Source organism: Syngnathus scovelli, chromosome 8, assembly GCF_024217435.2.
Source record: "Syngnathus scovelli strain Florida chromosome 8, RoL_Ssco_1.2, whole genome shotgun sequence".
In the NCBI taxonomy this organism is placed as follows: Eukaryota; Metazoa; Chordata; class Actinopteri; order Syngnathiformes; family Syngnathidae; genus Syngnathus; species Syngnathus scovelli.
In genome coordinates, this window is record NC_090854.1 from 14,464,900 (window position 1) to 14,487,012 (window position 22,113).

A 22,113-nucleotide genomic window follows, 5' to 3' on the forward strand; every position below is an offset into this window, starting at 1 on the left:
GCCTGCTGTGTGCTCGTGTTCACAGTGGCCTGGTTGACTGTCATCTTACCGGACTCTGCTGTGCATCGGGAGCGGTTAGCGTGCTATCACGCTTATTGTTCATTGATGTTGACTTTTTGTGTTATTTTTCCTGTGTTGTTTACTTGTATGTGCGTTGTGAACTCTGTCTTGTCACTCTGGGATAGTGAGAAACGTAATTTCGATCTCTTTGTGTGTCTTGACATGCGGAGGAATTGACAATAAAGGAGACTTTGACTTTGACTTTGATTTTCTTCAGCACAAGTCTAAACTATGGGACTAAAACATTTATGTACAAGGAATCTGATATTCACTTACCTGACTTGTGTGAGTTCACTTCAAGGCTTGGTTCTTGATCCCTTTTTGGTTTTTCTTTTTCTGTCCTTTGACAATGTTACTGTTTCAGCACTGGGAATTTTGTGAATTATGTTCCTTCGCTACTGAGGCGCCTAAGTACATATGTTAAAACAATCTATCCCATTTTCCAGGGTCACTAAGTTGGTGTCTATTGTAGGTGATTTTGTGAATACTCTGGACAGGTGCTCAACCAATCAGTGTCAAAGAAGAATTAAAATTGTAATTCCAAGTTTCTTAATGTTTTAGTTTTCTTTTGTCCTATTCATGTGATCTATATTGCATGATTATTGGTAGAAAATATTCTCTATGTTCCTCTTTTCCAAACCGTCACTTGTATGACTTCCCCATTTCATCTCCTGGAAATTAGGACGTTATAAATTTTATATTGCCCTTTGGAACAATGAAAACACACTGGCCGGAAAGTCACCTTTTACAAGGCCAAGATTAATACAAACAAAATAAAATTAAAATCAAACAAGACAGGAGAAAATTGCAATTTTTCCCCTCCCTTATTATTTTCACAGCATGCTTGGGGGCTCCCGATGGAATCAGGGCGACTACATGCACCTCCAGAAGTATTTCTGCATCCTTTCATATGGAGGGTATGACTGTGCCAAATTTTGAGCTAAACCTGTAGAATTTCAAGAATGACGTACTTCACGTGCTCAATGACCAATCTTTGAGTAGCACTCAGATATACCTTATAATAAAAAAATTATAATTGCATTCTTAGTGATGAAATAGTAAGCCACACGTTGTGGTATTTTTGCAGAGGAGACCAAATAATAGCATGAAAACACTAAAGAGAAATTTAATATATTGAAGTCGGGCACGCTTAAGAGAGTTGGAGTGTAAATGGCCAAAGTGGCTTCACTTCTTGCTATGGTAAGCGGCTTTGTTAGTGGATTCTGGAAGTCAATTCTATAGGAAATAAATACACCCAATATAGAAAATTGCAAGCACATCTGTTAAACTCATTCAAACCCAGAACCTCAACTATTTAATAGACAATTCATTTATTGACGCATAAAACATCCTTCAAACAACAAACCCAATTGAAGATCAGGTCTCTGCACAATGCTTAGTAAGCATTTTTATTTCTATACAAAACATAGGAGCTCTGCTCAAAAATCACAAAGCCCCTTTAAATGTAATGGCAGGTATTCTGGAGAGCAAATTGAAAAAGGGAAAAAATAAAACAGCATTCCATCAACAAATATTTCCAAGCAATAAATATGCATTTATAAATAGTGTACATTTACATAAAAAAAAAAAAAAAACTATGTGCAACCCTTTTTCTCTGACGTGGCCTTGTGTCTACAAATGATTTATCAACATTGTTCCAGCAAAATTATATATATATAAAAAAAAAAAAGGGAAATGTCGCCAAGACTTCATCACTCAACTGTTCACATTACAAACATGTTCATTTATTTATACTAATATATAAAAAAAGACCAGCTAGGTGATGGGCAAACGGAACAAAAAAAAGAACTGAGAACAAAAGAGTCAGTAGTCGGGTGATTTGAAACCATATAATATGTACAACTCTTAGATTTCATGTTGGGAGTCCAGCAGTGGAACAGTCTTTAGGAGGAGCTGCCTTCCCCCCCTCCAGTCCACTGGGGGGGGAGGCGAGTTGCATAGACGCGCAGCTTACGCACAGCTAGCTGCCTTGGGAAAACGCTACAGAGCGAGCTTTAAGAGGACTGACGGCTTACTTCCTAAATGAGATTGACGACGACAATGAAAAGATGCATGGATAGAAAAAATGTCCAGAGGAACATCAGCGTCAAGACGAGGAAGGCAATGGACTCGCCTATGAGGAGAAAACGACTAATTATCAGTTAAATGCTTGACACCGTGTACAGAGGAAAAAAGAACAAAACAAAAATGGTGGCTTTGTAAAATGATGTAGTTCAGGGGCTTTCAAACCTTTGGACAGAATCTTATAAATGTCCCTTCCATCAAAATCTCAACACAAATCGAACACGAGTACGAAATCGGCAGTGACTCAATTTGACGAGTGGATTGGCTGTTAAAAACGAACGCCAAATGAGTACACGTGGGACAAGTACACACGTTATGCAACACCCCCACTACATTCAAGAACACATGGAAGCGTGTGGGAATACTTTGCCGACCATCAACTTGTAGGCAATCAATAAAATAATTTCTGATTTGAAATACGATTCCTGCCCCAAATAAATAAAAACATGGGTGTGTTGCGGTCAAGTTCCTTGCCGCATCACTTCATGGAAAACGCCTAAATCTGCTGGCCAATTAGATGACAGTGATGTCATGACCTTCCTGGGCTTGTGTTTTAGAACCAGGTTGGAGGTCCTAAGGAACTGTGACTGTACGACCCCCAAAAAGTGTCACGGAAAAGCGGCTTACGTATCAGACGCACTTACCAGAGTGAAGCTGTCATAGACCTGCATGAGCTCGTCAACCTTGTACTGCTCCAGCACCACAAAATTGTCCAGGTTGGGGCTCCCCCTGCGGGCACAGTCCTGACAGTGCACCACATAGGTCTTCCTGCTGTTGCTCTCACTGGTCACAAAGAGCAGGTCGTACACCTCCACCTGGACGAGGATACACCGGTATGAGCGAAGCAGACCCCACAGGTGGAGGATGAGATACAAACATGGCCCATGTGGCTTACCTCACAAATACTGCAGTAGTGCGCAGGCTCATTCTGGGTGCGGCCGTGCCACACTAACTCCTTCCCACCAGCCAACAAAAGCTCTCGCTGCATCTGACACTGCTTTAGAGTCCGCAGCAAGCAATACCTACAAAAGACACATTGGCTCGGATTACAAAAATCTCAATTATTGTGTATAGTGTGTGCATCCATGCACGTGCATAGTCGGGGGAAAGATTGTGAACCTGTGAAGATGTCCGAAATTACTGCAAAATTGGTCATAGTCTAATCATCATAATCAGGCAGGGTTCCAAAAACTACCACCTTCAGATTTGGTCCAGCCCCCTGAACAATACCAGTGAATTATGAGACTATTACATAGAACGTGTCGGTCTGTTCTAACCATCTGCAGATTTTCTTTCTGTGAAGAACCCACGGAGGGTTATCATACATGTCCCGATTTTCCTTTTTTTCAGTTAAGAGCCAAATGAGGGTTATTTATTCCATAAATACGTCTGGTGCGGATACATCGATAGCAAACAAAGGTTTGATGATTCAAAGTGTTCCACCTGTCTGCAGGTAAACCTTCCTTGCATGATTGTGCTGATACAAGACAGCACAATAGTTCAAACAACAAAATTTAAGCACCTGAGAATTTAAGCACTATTCAAACCTTGTAACGACTGAATGATTTCCAAGCACCATAGGAGACCGCAGGCAGTCATGTAAATATCACCTTGGGCTATAAGGCAAAGGAAAGGTTTTTGAAAAGAGAGGCAAGATCTCACTTGATCATCTCAAAGAGCTTGTGGTCGGACACTTTGATGTTGCGGGCCAGGTTCCAGGAGAGGTGGATCATGGGAACAATGGACTTGACACTCTGCAGCTTATTCCACTCGTAGCGCTCTACGGCCAGCTTGTACTGATGGGCTGGAGACGTCAACAGATCAAACACCTCATGATAAAATCATAATTGGCAATGAGCAAACAGTCTTCTGAGCATGTTCCCACCTGTGAGTGGTCCCACGTTCCACGCAATGTTATTGCACCAGCCAATAGCCTGAACCCAGTGGATGGTGCCCGTGTTGAGCCACACCAGGTCCCCGGGGCGCTGGATGAAGCGGTACACGGGCACGTTGGTGGCATACAGGTCTTCCAGGTTTGGCCACCAGGAGCCCATCAGAAAGTTGATGTTGTTCCTGTCATAGAATCCCCCCCAAAAGTCAGCATCAAGACTGTAAATCAAACTTCATGCATGCAGTAAGTTACATAGCTTCTGACGCACTTTTCACAGAAGCTATTGATGACGCCCCAGTATGGTTCCGGCACAGCAAACCACTCGCAGTCACCAGGGCCGATGTTGATGTTTACCGAACAGAAGTTATTGTTCTCTTGGTGACCTAAATAATTACACAAATGGTTATTACTCGTGAACGTTACCAAAGATTACAAGTAATGATTTACTAGCCTAGGGCTGTGTTTACCTGGTGTCCTGCTCCCAGGAACCTTCATGTAGAGCTGCACCGTGTTCATGCCCAGGATGGTGTGTCCGACATGGCTGAGCAGGTTGCCCGCTGATACCACCCGAGCGAAGGCCGGCAGCTTTGTCAGCTCCTGAAGTTGCTGCTTCCATCTGGAAGGGAGGGGAACATTACAGAGAACATGAAACATCTAGAAATAACCACAATGTATCACTTTGGACATCTTCATTTCCTTGATGTAATATATGCAATGGTACACACTTTTTTTCATCCGAGAGGTCTATGTTGGTGCCAAACTTGATGTGCTTGAAAGGACATTTCCTTCGCCGACTGAAACAAGAGCATCAAAATTAGGAAGAGGAACATGAAAATAGGTCATTCCATTAATCCACACAAAGAAAAGCCACCTGTCAGATGAGGCTGCCTCTACTTCCATCTCCTTTTTCTTCTCATTCTCCTCCTATTTCAGAAATACTGTGAATATCAACTAAAACATGATGATGTGCATCTCAACAAATGGCCATTCCACCTTCAGGAAGTGAAAATGGAAGACAATTTGGAAGTCCCACAGTTACTACTGACCCGTAGCGACTCCTGGAAAGACGAGGCCTGGTACTGGGCGTACTTGATGATCGTGGTGTGTGAGCGGCTGCTCTCACAGCGCCACATCTTGCGGCTGCCGCTGGGGTCCCAGTTCTCGTCGGTGGGTTGAGCCAGTTGGGTACGCACTTCCACCAGATGGTCGGGATTGGCCTCCACTAGCGTCTTAGTGGAGAAAAGGCCCAAGTCTGCGCAGAGCAGGAACATGGCGATGCAATCAAGCATGGATATCTGCATCTTTAATGCGTGTGTCATACACTGATTTGAGCATATTAATTAAGAGGTGGGACGTGTCAATCATACTGACAGTTTGATAAATTAAAAGAGGGGTGCATAACCTGGGTTGTCAATCCAACAAAGACAACAACTAGCCTTAGAAACAAACCGAACTGCCAACATAGAGAAATTCCCTTCCAGAACAATTTATCTTAAATTGTATAATTTTAGAATAAAGAGTAAAATATAAGCCGTTTCCTGATCCTTGAGTTTAGACAATTTTTTGGGCAAAAGGTTTCCATCACAACTTCAGTATTCATCATCATTAGATTATGTAAAGTATAATTTCAAAGTTAAAACAGTATATAACTTGTGTGTATTATATATTACCAAGTTTGGGTCCTGTGGAGGAGTTTGTAAGAATTTGATTTAAAAAATACATCAAGAGCAGCATGATTAAATTTTTCTCTCTGGATTGTCTGCCGTGCAGTAATAGTTGTTTCCTGCAGGTGGCACTGTTGCCAATTGTGTCAAATAACCGCAGCACCATTTGAGGCAGCAGTGTCCATGGAATATGATAAACGAGAGCAAACACACACTTGAGAGAATTTAAATCAATTAAAAAGGGACATGAAGTGGTTTCTTACCTAGTTTAAGGGCTCCTGCCAAACCCCTGATGACTGTCACAGGGTTAGACGCGTTGGTGCAGAACTGATGGAGAGGAGGGTAGAAAGCATCCCTCTTGTTTTCCAACTGTCAGGAAAGAAGACCAAGGTTTAGCCACCACTTAAGACCGCTTCCAGGGAGGTTAACGAGGAACCGTTTTGCATCATGCATACTGTATGTGAGGGACCTCGACTCACATAAATACTGGGCGTCGGCGGGTTGAGCTTGTCCTTTGGCAGGGGAGGGGAGGGAGTGCTCGGGGGGCGTGGCGGCGGGCACTTGTCCAGGATGATGCTGCTTGTCGACAGACCGTTCTTGCCCAGGTTTCTGAGGCATGGTAAGTCAAGTGATTAGCTCAAATAAGAAGTTGGCATGAGAAAGCAAATACAAACAGCCCGAATGTGGGAAAATAGGAAGCATCGTACCTGCACGCTTTGAGCACCTCACTGGAGCTGGGATAGATGGACACAGAAGACCAGGGAGCCAGGCCCACAGGGGCCAAGTGTCTGTGCGGAACCCTTTCTGGAGTCTCCACCTTTTGTGGGCTGTGAGAGTCCTCTTTCCCATTCACTGTGGGCCCCTGACTGTCGGTCTGGTTGTTAAGGCAGGAGAGGCTATCGGGGGATTGCACAGCGGTAGTAGTGGTGGTGGACATTGGCGAGGATGCCAAGAAGTTCTCCGACACAGCATTGGCAGCATCCGTGTGGACATTGTTGATTTTCGCTGAGAAAGGCCCTCCGTGGTTATTACAGTTATTATTATCATCATTCGTGGTGGTGGTGGTGACGGTGGCGGTGGAGGTGGTGGCTTTTCCCTTTTGCAAGCCTGAGAGTGGAGGATTGTCTGTAATGGGCGCACTGGGGGCTGGAGAGCCAGGTCTGTCTGTCACCCGCAGCTGGATGTGATTAGTCAATCCCTGCGTAGGAGTGGCGCCGGGACTTGGGGTGATCCCTGCAGCAGTGATGGTTTCTGGACCTAACGTCAGAGAGGCGACTGCTCCCGTGTTACCCCCAGAAGGCGCATTGTCTTTGGTGTGGAGCCCTGAGGTAGTGGTGGAGTGGGGAGGCGAGGACAAGTGGTTGGGTGTGGACCTGGGAGAGGTGGGGGATAAGGAGGAGGCAGAGGATGAGGCAGTGCAGGGCCCAGAAGAATGTCCCACCTGATTGAGAATAGCCGAGGAAGAGAATGAGGTCTGCGGGGAGGAGGAGGAAGAGAAAGGGGGTTCTCCATTGGGACCTGCCGAATGTGAACCTGGACCTTTGTGAAGCCCCTAGACAAAGAAGAAAAACAATGACTCAAAATATGAAGCGGTTTGCATGACATTTCATGAAGTTTTTGAATTTCTGAATTGCCATTGAGGTTTTTGGAATTTGACATGTTCAAACTGACATATTAGACCTCAGAATATTTAAAATTAGATCAGTTCATAAATGTTCACCCTTGTGTTTTTATTTTTGTATGTTTTGTTGTGTCTCAAGTGCCTTCAGACAACTTTAGCCCTGATTTGGCACTGTATTGAGAACATATTGGTGGTTTGCCAGTACCTGAGTGTTAGCGCTGCGATTTGGGCTCCTCCATGTCTCGTCTGAATGAGCGGGACTAGCGCTGCTGGTGCTGGGGTGACTGACGGCTGTGCAGTTGTGAGGTAGAGAGTTCTGCTGCGCGTAAGGCACGTTTCCGTTGCTTGTGCTGCCACCTCCCGACACCATCGCGTGGTCCCCGCCAGGAGACTGGGTGTCGAGTGGCCCAGATGATGGACTTGAGCATGACCCGTTGGCCGTAGGCTGGACGACACACGGTGGTCTGATGGCTGCCTGATTCAGGGGGGAGGAGCAGGGGGGGCCTTCGCGGCAGTTGGGAGACTTGGCCTGAGGACCGTTGGAAAGGCTGGGCTGCAGTTGGCCACCCGCCATTGCCTGCTGCCTCACCTGACATGGCAAGAAAGACTGAGAAATCCCGTCTACTTTTTTAAGGACTATTATAAAGGTAAAAATACCTGCTGTTGATGCTGCTGCATGAGTGAAAACTGGTTCTCCAGCTGATCCAGCATCTGCACCTGGAGGGGCTTGAGGATGGCTCTGTTGGTTCGCAAGTGTTCCAGAAGCTGCAAAGAAAACATTCTTATACATTCTCACTTAAAAATATACCCAAGCATCACACCGGAAGATGAAATAAAATAGTATTTGTTGTAAACGTGCAATGTGCTTAGTCTGCCACAAGGGGGCCCTTCAACATTCAAGGAGAGAATTGAGGTCCAGGTCGGGAAATTGTCTTGCAAAATGTATAGTATGCATTATCTTCCAGTCTTAAATAGTTTGCCATCACAAATGGTTCAACAAAACAACATTTAGGAAGGTAACGACCGAAAAAGCCTAATGCCACCAAAGTTGTACAAAAATTAAGCTCAACAGAATAGACAGGCTACTGAAGATCATTGTACAAAGACTTCATATTTCCCACCTGAAGCTTCTGCGGCGTAAGGTACCAGCTGTGAACCGGCTGTTGATTGGCGCTGTTTGGACACAAGTCCGCAACACTCTGCACACAACCAAGGAAGAAGAAAAAAAAAAGGGTGGGGGGGTGGGAGATCAGTATTTTCACTCAAATTGCAATGTGTGCGAGCTGGGCACAAACGTGCAGCTCTTGGCATTACTTTGGCTGGGCTGGCAGTGCGTTTCTTTTTGGCAGGACTGGCCTGTAGGTCGCTGTGATTGCTGGTGCTTTGGGCTAGCTCCCCCTTACAAGCCTACAAAATCCAGCAGAGAAACAGCTTGTGATGACAACCATCTGCGTTTTGGCACGCAAAAACAAACAAAACAAAACGATTGCAAAAAAGACCACTGAAGTCATTTTCGAACGAGAATGGGAGAGAAAATAGACATGGGTCCCTCTGCATACACCCACTACATTTACATGCTTCCAAATAAAGAATGTATGACAACACTCTGATTAAAATACCGCTTGGTTTCACACCTTAAATCTTAATCAGAGTCTTCATGGTGTGCTTGTGGAATAATGCAACAATCAGATTGCATCAATGTGCAAGCATGCAGGCTGGGTTGCAAGGCAAATTACTTCAAATTATGCAAAGATATGCTTGTTTCTTAATAATATGATGAGATTTCATGAGCAATATCATGCCTTGCATAGTACTTTCAATGCAAGATTTGTACGTAGGTACATCTTTACATGAAGTGCAGTGGGCCATAATATGACGCTTGTCACGCTCCGTATCATTTTGCTCCTGAGAAAACCCATTAAAGATCAACACCTCACTGTCCCCTCTGCATCTGCACCTCTGCGGTTTTAGGTCTTTATGTCCATGCCAAGATTCAAAGTAGCCTATTAGAGCCACTCATTTTGATTCTCTCTGTGGCTGAAGTCTCTAGTAGGAGCTGGTTCTCTCACCTGCTGTGCCTGTGCAGCGTTCAAGGCCCCCTGCCTGGACGTGAGCTCAGCAGGGATGGGCAGGCTCCACGCCTCCTCAATACTAGGGAGCATTTTACTCTTATTCTGCAGACTACCTGGCTGTAGGTTACACAATTGAGCCTAGGAGAAATTGTGCCAAGACACGTTTTAGTACGGAACCAACAAGACAACACAAATTGGGGAGAACGCATCACAAATGTTTCATGTAATGAAGGTGTTTGATCATTACCATAGCACCAAATTATGAAATAATTCATATCTCAGTGATCAGATATGAAAATGATTTCAACAGGCAATGAGTCGACAACATCTAACAGGATTGACAGCGTACATTTACGGAAGGAATACAGTCTACCTGCAGCAGCTTGATGCGTTGAGCAAGAGCGGCAGTGTTGACACACGCCTTGCTGCGCGTGGCATTGACGTAGCACTTGATGGCGTCGTGCGGCTGTCCGCAGCTCTCGTAAAGTGTGCCCAGGTCCATCCAGGCGGCAGCGTGGTTGTGGTCCAGTTGTACGGCGCAGATGTAAGCCTGCAGCGCGTCCATAGGCTGGTTTTGCTGCTGGTAGAGCACCCTGAAGCAAACACCAAAATGGTGACTCCTTTGCCATGTTTTTAATTCAGGTTTGATTCACCCCATAAATAATTGTGCAAGGTTTAAAAAGAAGGAAAGGGGAATTCTTGATAATTCTGCATCAAGGATTGAGTGTTTCTATCCTTACCCTATGGAGCACCAGGTGTCAGCGCTGGCCTCTGACTTATCGATGGATTGACGATAGGAGATGAATGCATCCTGCACTTTGCCAATACTAGAGTAGCACCTGAGAGATGAAAGATGAGAGACAATATGTTGAATAAGCTGAATAAAATGAAAGCTCACATGAATAGTTGGGTCATTTTTAAGCTTTTTTTCTTATCCTCACCTGCCAAGATAGTACCAGGACTGGCCAGAGTTTGGGTCTGCTTCTAAAGACTTCTGCAGACACTGGATGGCATAGCTGTCCTTGGTGTCTTTATCCCCAAGCTGCTCCACCGTGTGATGCATCCAGCCTACGGGAGACAAAACCAAAAACTTCTAAACCTCTTTTTTTAACAAGCAGGGTGCATCGGTTATTAAAAATGCAGCGCTATAAAACAAAAAAACAGCATTAACAAGAAAAAGTGATCCTTTCATGTTTTAACTACACTACAGGTACCAGTCTTATTGTAAACAGACCATTACCCCCTCATAATTGCTAGTTGACACACCTATGGCGCGCTACACTGATCGTCATGACAACCCAAGCTGGCTAGACTGGTTAATGTGTTTTACTACTGGGGGTGGAGAGTCTGTTGCCCGTGTCTATGGCGCAACTGGGAGAAGATCTTAGCATGCTACGTATGGTCATCAATATGAAAGACTAGGGCCAGGCTTTAACGGCGACAAAGCTTTTTCGGTTGCTATGACGATCCTTATTATTTCCTGTGGGTGTACTCGGCTTTAATGATGTCAAATTACTGTTACTGTTCCATGAAGGAAAATAGAAATTATACATCATAAAATGATGGAAACTAGTGAAACTGTACATGTAAAAGAAAAGCAAAATGTTGCAAGTCACATAAGTGTCGGAGATTTAAGCCATGTTAGAAATGTTTGTGTTTTGTTTTGGACCAATATTCATCAAAATGAACCACAGATAAAACTACCCAAGTGTCACTTTCTGAGTGCCATCCACATGAATGAAGTAGTTCCGAAGATCCAGTGACACTCACCAAGCTGTTGCAGTGTGGTCGCCTTCACCTGAGCAGGAAGATTGTCCGTCTGCAATAGACTTTCATAAGCTTCTTTCGCTGCTCGATATTTCTTCTGCAGGAAAACAGACAAGAGACGGACGTCGATCCAGTCAAGACAGGATGGTGTGTTTTATGACACGAGGCATGCAGACAAAAGAGCTCCTCACACTTGTAATGACTGTCTGGACAAACACAAACTTGGGAGGGGGAGGGTCATAGAGTCAGAGGAAAGGCCAGACTCAACACGTCTGGACCATTAAAGTGTGTGATTCTGTCGGGTGGCCACTAAATCACCACTGCAGTTGTGTGTCCATATGAAATGTGAGAAGCTGTTTGTTTTGACTCTGTGACCTGACTAACCTGGCGTCTGAAATAAACCCCAAAAAAATACCGTGGAGATGGCGCATCGGCTTATGACTAAAGACAAAGATGATCCGTCTGATATTCAGCCCGATTTCACCCCTCTGAAGTCAGCAAAGGTCATCTTATATGAGCACAGGTGTCAAAACTCAAGGCCTACTGGCCACATCCAGCAAACCACATCAGAAGAAATGAGTTTTGGCAGAGGTCTTTTTGCTCCCTTTCTTTCTTGAACAAAGTCGTTTTGTAACTTTCACTCCCAAAGACAGAAGGACAAGAAATAGCTAATCGGGATTCAAGAAATTCACAAATAGCTAATCGGGATTTAAAAGGTGATTGAGCGATCTCGTGCACAGTATAATAGCTAACATGATGCTAATCTATAGCCAATTACCCATTCCACATTATCTCAATGGAAAGCAGCAACAGTTATGAGCCAAGAAGAGCCAAGGCAGAATAAAACTAAGAACCCATCTTAATAGCAATTGCAATTTTCTGAATCAGAATACAATTAATTATAGACAATTAACAAATTAACTAGTGATATACTGTACAATAAAGACTTAAAAAATGTTGGTAGAGTCAACCCTCACCATCACTAGAACGCCAGCAGAAGCTACCAGCTGACTCTAAGAGCAGTGAGGAATGCTTTTGGGGGAGGAGGGAGCCTGAGTCTTATAAAATATGTATTCATATGTTGTGTGGGACAGTCCGAGTATGTAGTTGTATTGCAAATGCAAAACCAAACATTTTCTGACATTTCTGACACAGGAAAACCATAGTTAGAGGACGTGGGCTAATTTAAAAACGTTCATTACTCAGTGACCTCACACGAGAGTGTATAGCATGCAGGGATTATTTACGTATATTGAAAAAATGAAGAGTTTGTGCCATTTACCTGAATCTCATACAAATGAGCAATGTGGAACTGAACTGTGTGGGGGGGGGAAAAAAGAAGCAGAAAAAAATAATTAATATTTTCATGTTAAAAATCTATATTACATGTTCACCCCATAGTTCTCGCAGTGGGTACAAATTGCATCCAGCATGGAGGACAGATGGGAGGAGTGGAGCGGGATAGTGGTGTGTGTGTGTCTGCGTGTGTGTGTGTGTGTGTGTATGTGATGTGAAAAGCCAGTCAGCATGTGCAGTGTGCATCTGAGATCTCGCAGCTCTCTTCTGCTCGTCTCCTAGGCAACGCCATTTTTAGGGAGGAAACGGCAGAAGAATACAGAATAATTTCCCTGCTTCCTCATGTTTTCTACATGCCATGTAGGTCGAGGACAAGACATTTCAATGAATAGTGGCGAGCATTCGGCGACTTACTTTCAGCCTTGGACAAAGTGCAGAGGTTTGAGTCGATCAAAGCCAGCTGAAAATGCTGCAGAAAGGGGGAGGGGGAGAGAACATTTCAATTTCTGTTAACCTCTTGTAAGGATAGAAACCGCAGTGTGACAACACGATGTTAAAACCGGACAAGTATCAAAACAATGAATTGAATCCACACCACCTTTAGGCATCATGAAGCTCGGTTACCAGAACGATATATTGGGTGGCAAGGTGTTGGGCTCACTAATATTGGAATGCATTGACAGTATGTTTTGAAGAATAGCACAATAGCACACGTTAACCACGCCGACCTTTAATTGGCGTATCGGCTGCAGCAGTATGATATCTTAACGTCAGTTCTAAAACCACTGAAATGTGTTGCTTGGTGACTAGATAATTGCATTTGAACCCTGCGGCTTATAGTCCGGTGCGGCTTATATAATAAAAAATCTCAAATATCCCCGAATTTTAGCTGGTGCGGCTTATAGTCAGAAAATTACGGTAAATAAAAAATTCTGCTACAACGATACAGTACTACTCGGCCCCCTTCCGGGTGAGATCAACAAATGTCATTCTGGTTGAATGGACCTAACGTCTCATACCATGAACATCAACGAACATCCAATCCTATTAGAATGTACACCTGCTAGTCTCTTTACATATGGATCTCTTCTTCATTGTATCTCGCTGCACACCAGCAGCCAGGAGCAATCAACTGCACACTGGGTGTGTGATAGCTTATAATTTCAGTCATGTCTCACGTGGCCATGGGCATGCATGAATGCAATCAAAGTAGAGGTGGAAGGGGGAAGTCAAAACCTTCCCTTGTATGTTCTATGCACCTCCACTAGTCTAAACACGGTAGTCTCATTAAGAATGTCTGTGCGGAATATGAATTAAGCAGCAAAATTTTAGACTCGTGAGGGGGCATAAAACATATTGCACTGATGATTGGACTAGACTTTCTATTTAATGTCAAAATGTATGAAAAAGATAATGCAAGAAATCAAATTATATTTTTTTTCGGACCAGGCACCTGGGAACACCTGTTTAAAACTAGTTAGTCAGTTTGGTTCCAGTGGCTGTTCTCAAACACCTCCTTGAGTGTCCACCCCGCCGTAAACCCATTAAAATCAAGTATACAGGAGAGATGGGCAAATTTTGCCCATAAGGCGGGTAGGTGGAAAATGGTGCAGATGTACGTAGCCATGAAAAATCCGCCCGACCACAGGGTACAAGAACCCCTTCATCAATGCTCACAGCTTTCATCGTTTTTAGAATTGCATGATGGCCTGTGTGAAATCCTCTCAGGGGCCATATATGACCCACATGCCGTAGGCTGCCCACCTACGTTCAAGCATGGTGCTGTATCTGGGTCAGGTGGAGACATGAGAATAGCTCACGGTGGCTTGGTGTCGACATTCAAGATTCACATTTACACTTGGAATCGCAGTCTTTAAAATACCAAGCAGTATATTCACAGTAAGGCCCTACAATGTTTCAAGAGGCAGTGACAGCCACACAGACAATCAACTGTCGGAATGAATGAGGGCCGGCGGCGCCAAGCACATGCGCACACAGATGCATGCACACGCCAGCTTTAAATAAATTGCCTCCTAAGAGACTCGGAATATCATTTGTCACAAATCAGACATGCACAAAAGTGGTACCTATGTTACGGCGGCTCGTCAGCCTCTTCCTGGAAGCCCTCACGCATCGTTCTGCGGCTCCCTCCCGTCCTCACCTTCCCCCTTCTTCACACTTAGGCTGATAATGCGGCACTGACTGTTAGCTTGACATTCCACCTCCCTCCTCATATCTGTTGCCTTCCTCTCTCTCTCACTCTCTCGTTTGCTCACTGCTGCCTTACTTCCCTCTGCCCCCTCCGGCTCCTCCTCTTCTCGTCTACTCTGGTGTCAGTGATTACTATTCAGCAGATGGCTGCAGTGGTCCATGCAGCAAGAGAAAGCGATGGCACAATATTACCTCAAAGGAGCTACACCAGCTCCAATTGGTTCCTCGTTTATTTAGGTTCAAATAAATTGCTCTTTAAATAAAATTGGTTTTCAAAGAATGAATGAAGCAACTCATGCATCCCATTCTTTGCATTAACTGTCACAACAATAACTACAAATGTCAACCCAACACATACTGTACAAAAGACAAAGCGGTGAGATCAAAACCTGAATGACATTATCCTTCCAAAAGAAGAATAAAATTGCACAATTTGGAGGTAGCTGCTCCATTCGAAATGTTCCTTGTAGTTTTCAATGGTTCATTATTGGCAGAATCCATCCCAGTACTGCGACCCAAGTCAGAACCCGTGAAAGCTTTGTATCTGTTTTGGTTTGGTTAACTCCTGCTCGCTGGGACCTCTGCCACATTTTTGAACAGCAAGCTGCCTCCGTTAGATAGCGAGCTCCGGTGGAAATAAGATCTCGTGATGTGCCCCGAGTTCACTATTGAAAGCGTTAACGTTTTGTTTTTTCCCAACTTTGGAGGTTCTGGGGAAGTAGACCAGTCGCACAGTGTGTGATGGCAATGAGCCAGCACTTAAGCGGGAGGGCTGCATCCAAGGCTGAGCGACGATACATAGCACGTGCCAACATGCTTCAATCGATAAAGTGCTGCCAAGGCGTTTGCACGGACACATTGTTATGCACCATTTCACCATCTTAATATATTGATTAGGCTTAGACAGCAAAAAGGCAAAGCTTCACAGCAATAAAAAAAAAAATAAAAAAAATCTGTGTGTGTTCCCTCTAATTTTCATTTACAGAAACAGGTCGTTTGCAGACCGAGATGTCACCATGCGCTCCGCGGGCTGTTTGGGAGAGAGATTGACTGTTTGATTGGCTGTGAATCTTGTTTTAATCAACAGTGTCGACTTTATTTTTGACATAAATTTAATGTCATGTGAAACATGAAGCATAAACGTCCAAATGCATTGATAGTAATAGCCACGTAGACGGTTCATTTAATGACGTGACATCCTCTTTACTGACGTCTCCATGAAACGAGACTGAAAAGCCTTGCCTCATTTCCCCCCAAATACTCGATTTCTACCTACTTCCAAATTGCTCCTGTGGATATGAGATAAGAAAAAGATCTGTCCGTGGTGGTTACACGCTGGACCACATTTAGTTCCGTAAAGACTACATTGCGAATGACTGTTACTTTTCTTCTGCATATGCGGGTTACTTTTGGAAGGCATTAAATTCACACGCTAGATGGACTTAGTGTGCATTAAACACGTAAACGCTTACCCGCAAACACAAAAGTGCTGCCAAGATTAGTCCGATGGACTTTATTTGGGAGATGTAACGAGATTGGACAAAGGCCTCCATGTTTTCATCATATAACCAGATATGTAGATTGTTTAAAAACAACGCAAACATTCATGTGCAAATATTCTCAATTATTGCAAGTTATTTGAAGCAAGGATAGCAGAAAGCATGTACCTTTAAGCTGGACTCGTGGTCTGTGTTGACTTTAAACATGAGTCCAAGTCGCAGGTGAATCTCTTTAGCTCGAGAGAAACCGGAATCAATGTAGAGCACCTCCTGAAACGCCTTGATTGCCCTGCAAAAGATGATGCATGTTGATTATGAACACCTAAAAATGTTTCATCATCACATTTAGGGCTGTCACCATTGAATATATTTAGAATTTCACATTTAATATTTATTTTACTATCTATTCAATTCATTAATCAAAAAAAATTGTATTTGCATTAAAATGTATTTTAGAAAAAATCCCCAATTCTGTTTATTTGGTATTACTTAGTGATTAAAAAACAACAGCTAAGCAATATCACACAAGTACTGATGGCCATTGTTTTCCAAAGCAAAAGTATATATTTGCAAATGTCTTATTTTGACGAAAGACAAGATAAGACTTGCACGACTCATGCGGAAAAATTGACCCAAGACAGGTCCGCCAAAAAACAGCTTGAGGTTTTGGCATGGCCGGCCAACTTGACTGATCTCAATGTCATTGAAAGCCTTTGGGCCATCATCAAGCAGAACATTTGCGGCAGAAAGCCGACTATGCTGGCCCAACTCAAGCCAAATCACTTCTGCGTTTTTCAGCAAGCTGAATTTTAGAGCTGATGTAGTTTTTACAAGCAGGCCTATTACATAAGTGCCGATGTTTAGCCCAATCAAGGGCCTCTTCAAAATGATCCAATGCAAGTTGTCATATCAAGCGTCATTATGTAGAAAAGAAAGTTCTCCATTTGTGGATGACAACAAACCAACAAGTCGTGTTTCATTTATTATCATGGCAATAACAAAACAACACACAATCATGTTACTGGAGCTTCCAAATAAACCTCTTCGCTTTTGTGGCTGGAATAACAACAGCACGTTAGCTTGAAACCCCTCTCAGTGAGCTCTCATACACACATACATACACGCGAACACACACACTTCGAACTCATTGCTCCCATTCCCTCCACCGGACCCCTCCCACTCCTCCATCGCTATGCTTCGCTATCGCCCTCTCCTCCCACGCTGGCAGAGCCTGAAGAGAATGCTGGGAAAGCTCAGTGGTGTCACCAAGTGTGAGACAAGACCGCAGCTAAAAGAAGAACCCGGGTTACGATCACATTGGAAGCTATTAAATTCCTATACAGCTTTCTGAGATTGGACAGTCATTGCATTTCCTAATTACAAAATGAGACAGTTTACCTCAAACTGTGACATAACCCACTCACATTCACACAAAGCAAGCATGCAAATAGCAATTATTGTGTTAACATGCTGTTGCCTCAACTTTACAGAACAGTAAGATGCAACAATAACACCTTTGACAAAGCCCATCCAAGAACACGCAATGATCCATGGGATGGAGGGGGCAATATTCCACCATCGGGTAAAGTACCAGAACCATAAAAGAGCTGGGATGGTGCCGGTTGAATGTAGTGAATGGCAATAAAGGGCTGTGAAGATTCATAAACATTAATTCCTTTCTCCCACCACATGATAAGTAGATATCCTGATCGTTTTTTTGCTGTTGATAAAAATTTGAAACATTTCACCTAAAAATTATTTTCTTTGTTTTTTTTTTGCAATGGGCATATGAATTTTGTAATACTTTCCTATATTTCCTTGAATATGTGCGATTATTTTTTTCTTTTCCTGGTGAAAGATCGGGGTATTCTTTTATTTTAGCCCATTTGTACAGTGACAAGCAGAAAGGAAAATTTCTTCCAATGGATGTCAAAAGGTAAAATCAGCTTTTGTATCCAACTGTAGCCATTCATCCAAGAGAATAAGTGATGGTTCCATGCAAACAATACATTGACCTTGTGCGCAATTGTACACGCACAGATTTCACATTTAAAAAGGAGATTGTTAATTAAAAAAAAATTAAAAAAAATGCATTGCAGTATTTTTGCGCTCGTCTTTTCAGGCCTTTCAGTTATAAAAGTCTTTCAGGGGGAAAAAAAATGCACTTAATAATTTTCAGCCAAAGATTTTCAGGGCCATCAGGCCACCCACCGTTAATGTCAGCCCCTGCCAATGTGCTGCCCACAACTTTAACGCTGCCTTGATAGCATGTACGCTACTTTCTTTGAGTCAAGCTAACATGGGTAGCTTCAAAAGATCCTGATTGATCCAACCAGACATACTCATATTGCAAGATTGATTTACAGGTTTACAGTCCCGCATAGGCAAAAAAATAAATAAATAATTCAACTTGTTTCCAAGGTTAGTTCACATGCTCATAGACAAAAAGAAAATAAATAGTACTCACCACTGAAATGCATTGTAATGGAAGTAGACCAAGCCGAGCCCGTATAAAAAGGCAGCATTCTGGGGGAAATACAAGAAAAATGTTATTTCACATCTGCAGTATTGTTCATTATTAAACTCCTCAGCCGATAGATACAGTGCTCTAGACTAACTTGCACTGGTTGCACTGCTACACCAAGCTCTGTAGTTGAACTTCAGGAGAGAAAAAAAATAACTCACACATTGTCTTCAACTACTTAGTTGTTCAGTAAACTCACCTTCCAGTAGTCCGGCTGTAAAGTGAAGTACCGCTGGTATGCAGATAATGCTGAGAATAAAGAGATGGAATTAAATTCAGAACGGTCAATGGAAATACAAGCAGGTTGTCCAAAATACAGACAATATTTGAAAATATCATACAAACAATTTCAACCTTTTGGATAGTCCTCCAACAAGAGGTGGAAATGGCCAAGTTGACAGAAAATGTCAGGATCTACTTTCCCTTCTGCTTTCAGGATGAGGTTGTTATAGCAGCTAAGAGCCTGGATGGGAGAAAAAGCAATATTTGTATTAGTGAACTGAACTATGATTAATAACTCTGACAAAGTGTGATAAATAAATGAAAAAACAACTCTAATTAAACAAATTTAAAAAGCAATGTTAGCGTACATTGAACACGAAACGTGCATTTATTTCTGTTCATAGCTCCCGTCCTTCCTTCCTAACGCAGTTCTAACCAGACTTTTATGAAAGGTCTACTGTATAACAAAGCTCTTATTTTGGCTCTTTTCCTACTGCATTTCATTTTAGGCATGGGAATACATACTTTTTTAATTCAGTTCTTGTCTTAACATTATCATTACATATATTGCTCTAAATAATACAACTATTTCCTTGTTAAACACACACAAATACAATTTTTTTTTTATCGCGGTGGAACAGATTAATGGCATTTGCATACATTTCATTGGGTAAAATAATTCGAGCAGAGCACAGACATAACAATCGTGAGGCAATATCAGCACGCAATCCACTCTTCACTCACCAACAAGAAGCCCACAAACCACATGTTGAAAGCCATCCTCAAGGCAAAAGGAAGCTCACCCTGCATGCATATTTTGTATTTATGGCTGCATTAAATTGCCCACGGGTCTTTCAAACTGTATGCTGATATTTTGTGCAGCCATCTATCATTTTTATTACAAAACTATAATCATGATCTCATTTTTAAGCTAACGTGATTAGCCCGGCTAGCAAAGCTAGTTAGCCTGGAACGTTCGCCAAGTATTTTCATCCCATCGCCGCCATTTTGCGTTCAATCTTACCACCGTTATTTTTTGTAATATACTGAATATTGCATTAGTTATGTTTCTAAGTTAGTGTTAAGGCGGCAGAAATGCGCTACAATGTACACAGCGGACCGGTAGCGGCTACACGCTAGCATTAGTGGGCTGACGCACCTAGACGAGCGTTATTGTATGAACTCAGAACTGTCAACTTGTCGCGTAGCTATTATTTGATTTATTATTTGACTTTGTAATTTCCACGCACACTTATTTACATTTGATGGCTTTTCCTTGCACACTTTCTGTGCTTTGCAGTCAAGTAGCAAGCGTTGGTTGACTTCTAATCTACAATAAGCAAAATTTGGGCAGTGGATTTTGCGTTTAACTGGCATGTGTTTATCTCTTTTTATTTAAATATATGTTGTGAAATAAACACGTATTGCTTTGGATACCACGTTAAATGAAACTTAAACATTTGTGAAGGTTGATATCGTGCATCGTTTGCTAGCTTGGGACTGTGGCGCGATTAAACGTGGCGTTAATGAAGCACACGGCTTTTTATGGTGATCGCGTTGTGTTAAAGTTGTGTAGGGCTACTCATAATTACGAAAACGTGATTATGGTGATCTAAATGGTGACTTATAGGTCAAATCGAGCAGATTCACGTCTGTGGACGTCGCTGCTAACAACATTAGCCGCATTAGCAACGAGTGGCGTTGAGAGGTCGCTGCCACTTTATCTCGGGAGGGGATGTGCACTAGTAAACGAGAGGAAATAATGGAAAGAGGCGACTGTGATGTTACACTGAGGTGGCATACCTTTAACAGTAAGGCCTTCGTTCTGGCGCCATCTTCTTGAAGCCTATGAAATCCAAACAGTGAACTGCAAGTAGAGGACACAACACAGGCGGTTCCGTGTTACTAGAGGGGGGCATTCGTGTTGTGTTGTTACAAACTGCGTAAAGCACACTCATAAGGAACGAAGCGGATATTTCCCCCAACAAAAAAAGACGTTAACACCACACTTGGTCTATCTAACCTGTCCATTCCGAGTAGGCGCTCTTTCTCTTGCGTCGTAAGCGTTGGAAAGTCCTCCTCGGTTTCACTCGCTTTTGCCGACGCCATTTTCTCCTCGTCATTAGCAGTGGCGCTCAAGCTCCGCGCAGCAGCCGAAGAGGAGGCGGTGGTGGCGGCAGGGACGAGCGACACTCCGCACGATTTCATGGTGGACAAGTTGAATAAGCAACGGGGAGCCGAGCCCGGCTGGCGAGACGACACGAGCAACGGAGGAGTTGCACACCTTGTTCGCTGCAACTCGCGCGGGGCGTAGCGTATTTTTCTTTCCAAATCCTCAAGGAAACGAGCCCTTCAAGTTAGCTTCCACCCGCTTCATTTTAACAGCGTGATTCCCGGCGCCGATGTGTGCATGGTGTGGATGCAACGTTGGCTTTTTTACGACTGGGTGTAATTTGATAATATCATAAACTTCCCCAACCATCGGCTCAAAGTTGTTGTAATTGTGTCACACTGGCAAACGCACGCCGCCGCTGTCGACACGCCTTCCGCGCTCCTCGTCCAATCAGCTGCGGGCCTGTACCAACACGTGACTGTCCCCGCTTGACGTTTGGCGAGCACGCGTACGAACACGCGCGTGTTGGCAAGAAAAGGTTCGGCCCTCGGGCCCCTCAAATTCTTGCGATTGGTTCCACTCACTGTATTGTGATTACGTAATCTTACATTCGAGTGTCTAATTGGTCAGAATAGCTGTCGTTCATAAGGGGCGAAAAAAGGGGAAGTTTGGTTCCGACGTAGCAACCATTTTGTAGTTTTTGCGATTGGCGGACAGATAAGCGGTGACGTAATTAACAGCGTTATTAGAATGGTCTGAAACGCTAATCGCCAAACGCCATTTTATGTTAAAGTTATATGATATGATCAATTAAATATTGCATTACAAATGCAATAATTGTTGCATGAAATTAATCACTCAAACGTGTCACAAAATAACCCCAAGTCCTACATTAACCACAATTCACCTGGATGTGATGTGACGTCGAACGTGACTGCTTCACTCAAACTGGGACTTGTGGTTGTGGCTTTTGGGAATTTTACCTATTTTTTTCTTTTGTAATATGGCAGTTGTAAGTAATGGTTAAACCAACAGCAGAAGTGCACCTAATAATAATAATAATAATAATTCCATTTTTGGAAGCTTAG

The 22,113-nt window shown here is 43.3% G+C and overlaps 1 protein-coding gene across 1 annotated transcript; it reads right to left on the minus strand.

The window, feature by feature from the left end:
* Positions 1-1,374: 1,374 nt before the first annotated feature.
* On the minus strand, positions 1,375-21,449 carry kdm6a (lysine (K)-specific demethylase 6A). Its single transcript, XM_049727204.2, has 30 exons — positions 20,936-21,449; positions 20,716-20,779; positions 19,045-19,153; positions 18,890-18,939; positions 18,634-18,692; positions 16,335-16,455; positions 12,871-12,925; positions 12,443-12,477; positions 11,164-11,257; positions 10,335-10,461; positions 10,134-10,232; positions 9,767-9,986; positions 9,391-9,531; positions 8,636-8,728; positions 8,443-8,520; positions 7,979-8,086; positions 7,527-7,910; positions 6,408-7,252; positions 6,180-6,309; positions 5,964-6,069; positions 5,083-5,288; positions 4,908-4,960; positions 4,762-4,830; positions 4,504-4,652; positions 4,305-4,419; positions 4,031-4,218; positions 3,808-3,949; positions 3,041-3,167; positions 2,790-2,960; positions 1,375-2,194 (listed from the first exon to the last, which is right to left on the minus strand). The coding sequence occupies exons 1-30, from the start codon at positions 21,118-21,120 to the stop codon at positions 2,168-2,170; spliced, it is 4,350 nt and encodes a 1,449-aa protein (XP_049583161.1). The 5' UTR covers positions 21,121-21,449; the 3' UTR covers positions 1,375-2,167.
* Between the last annotated feature and the right edge of the window lie 664 nt (positions 21,450-22,113).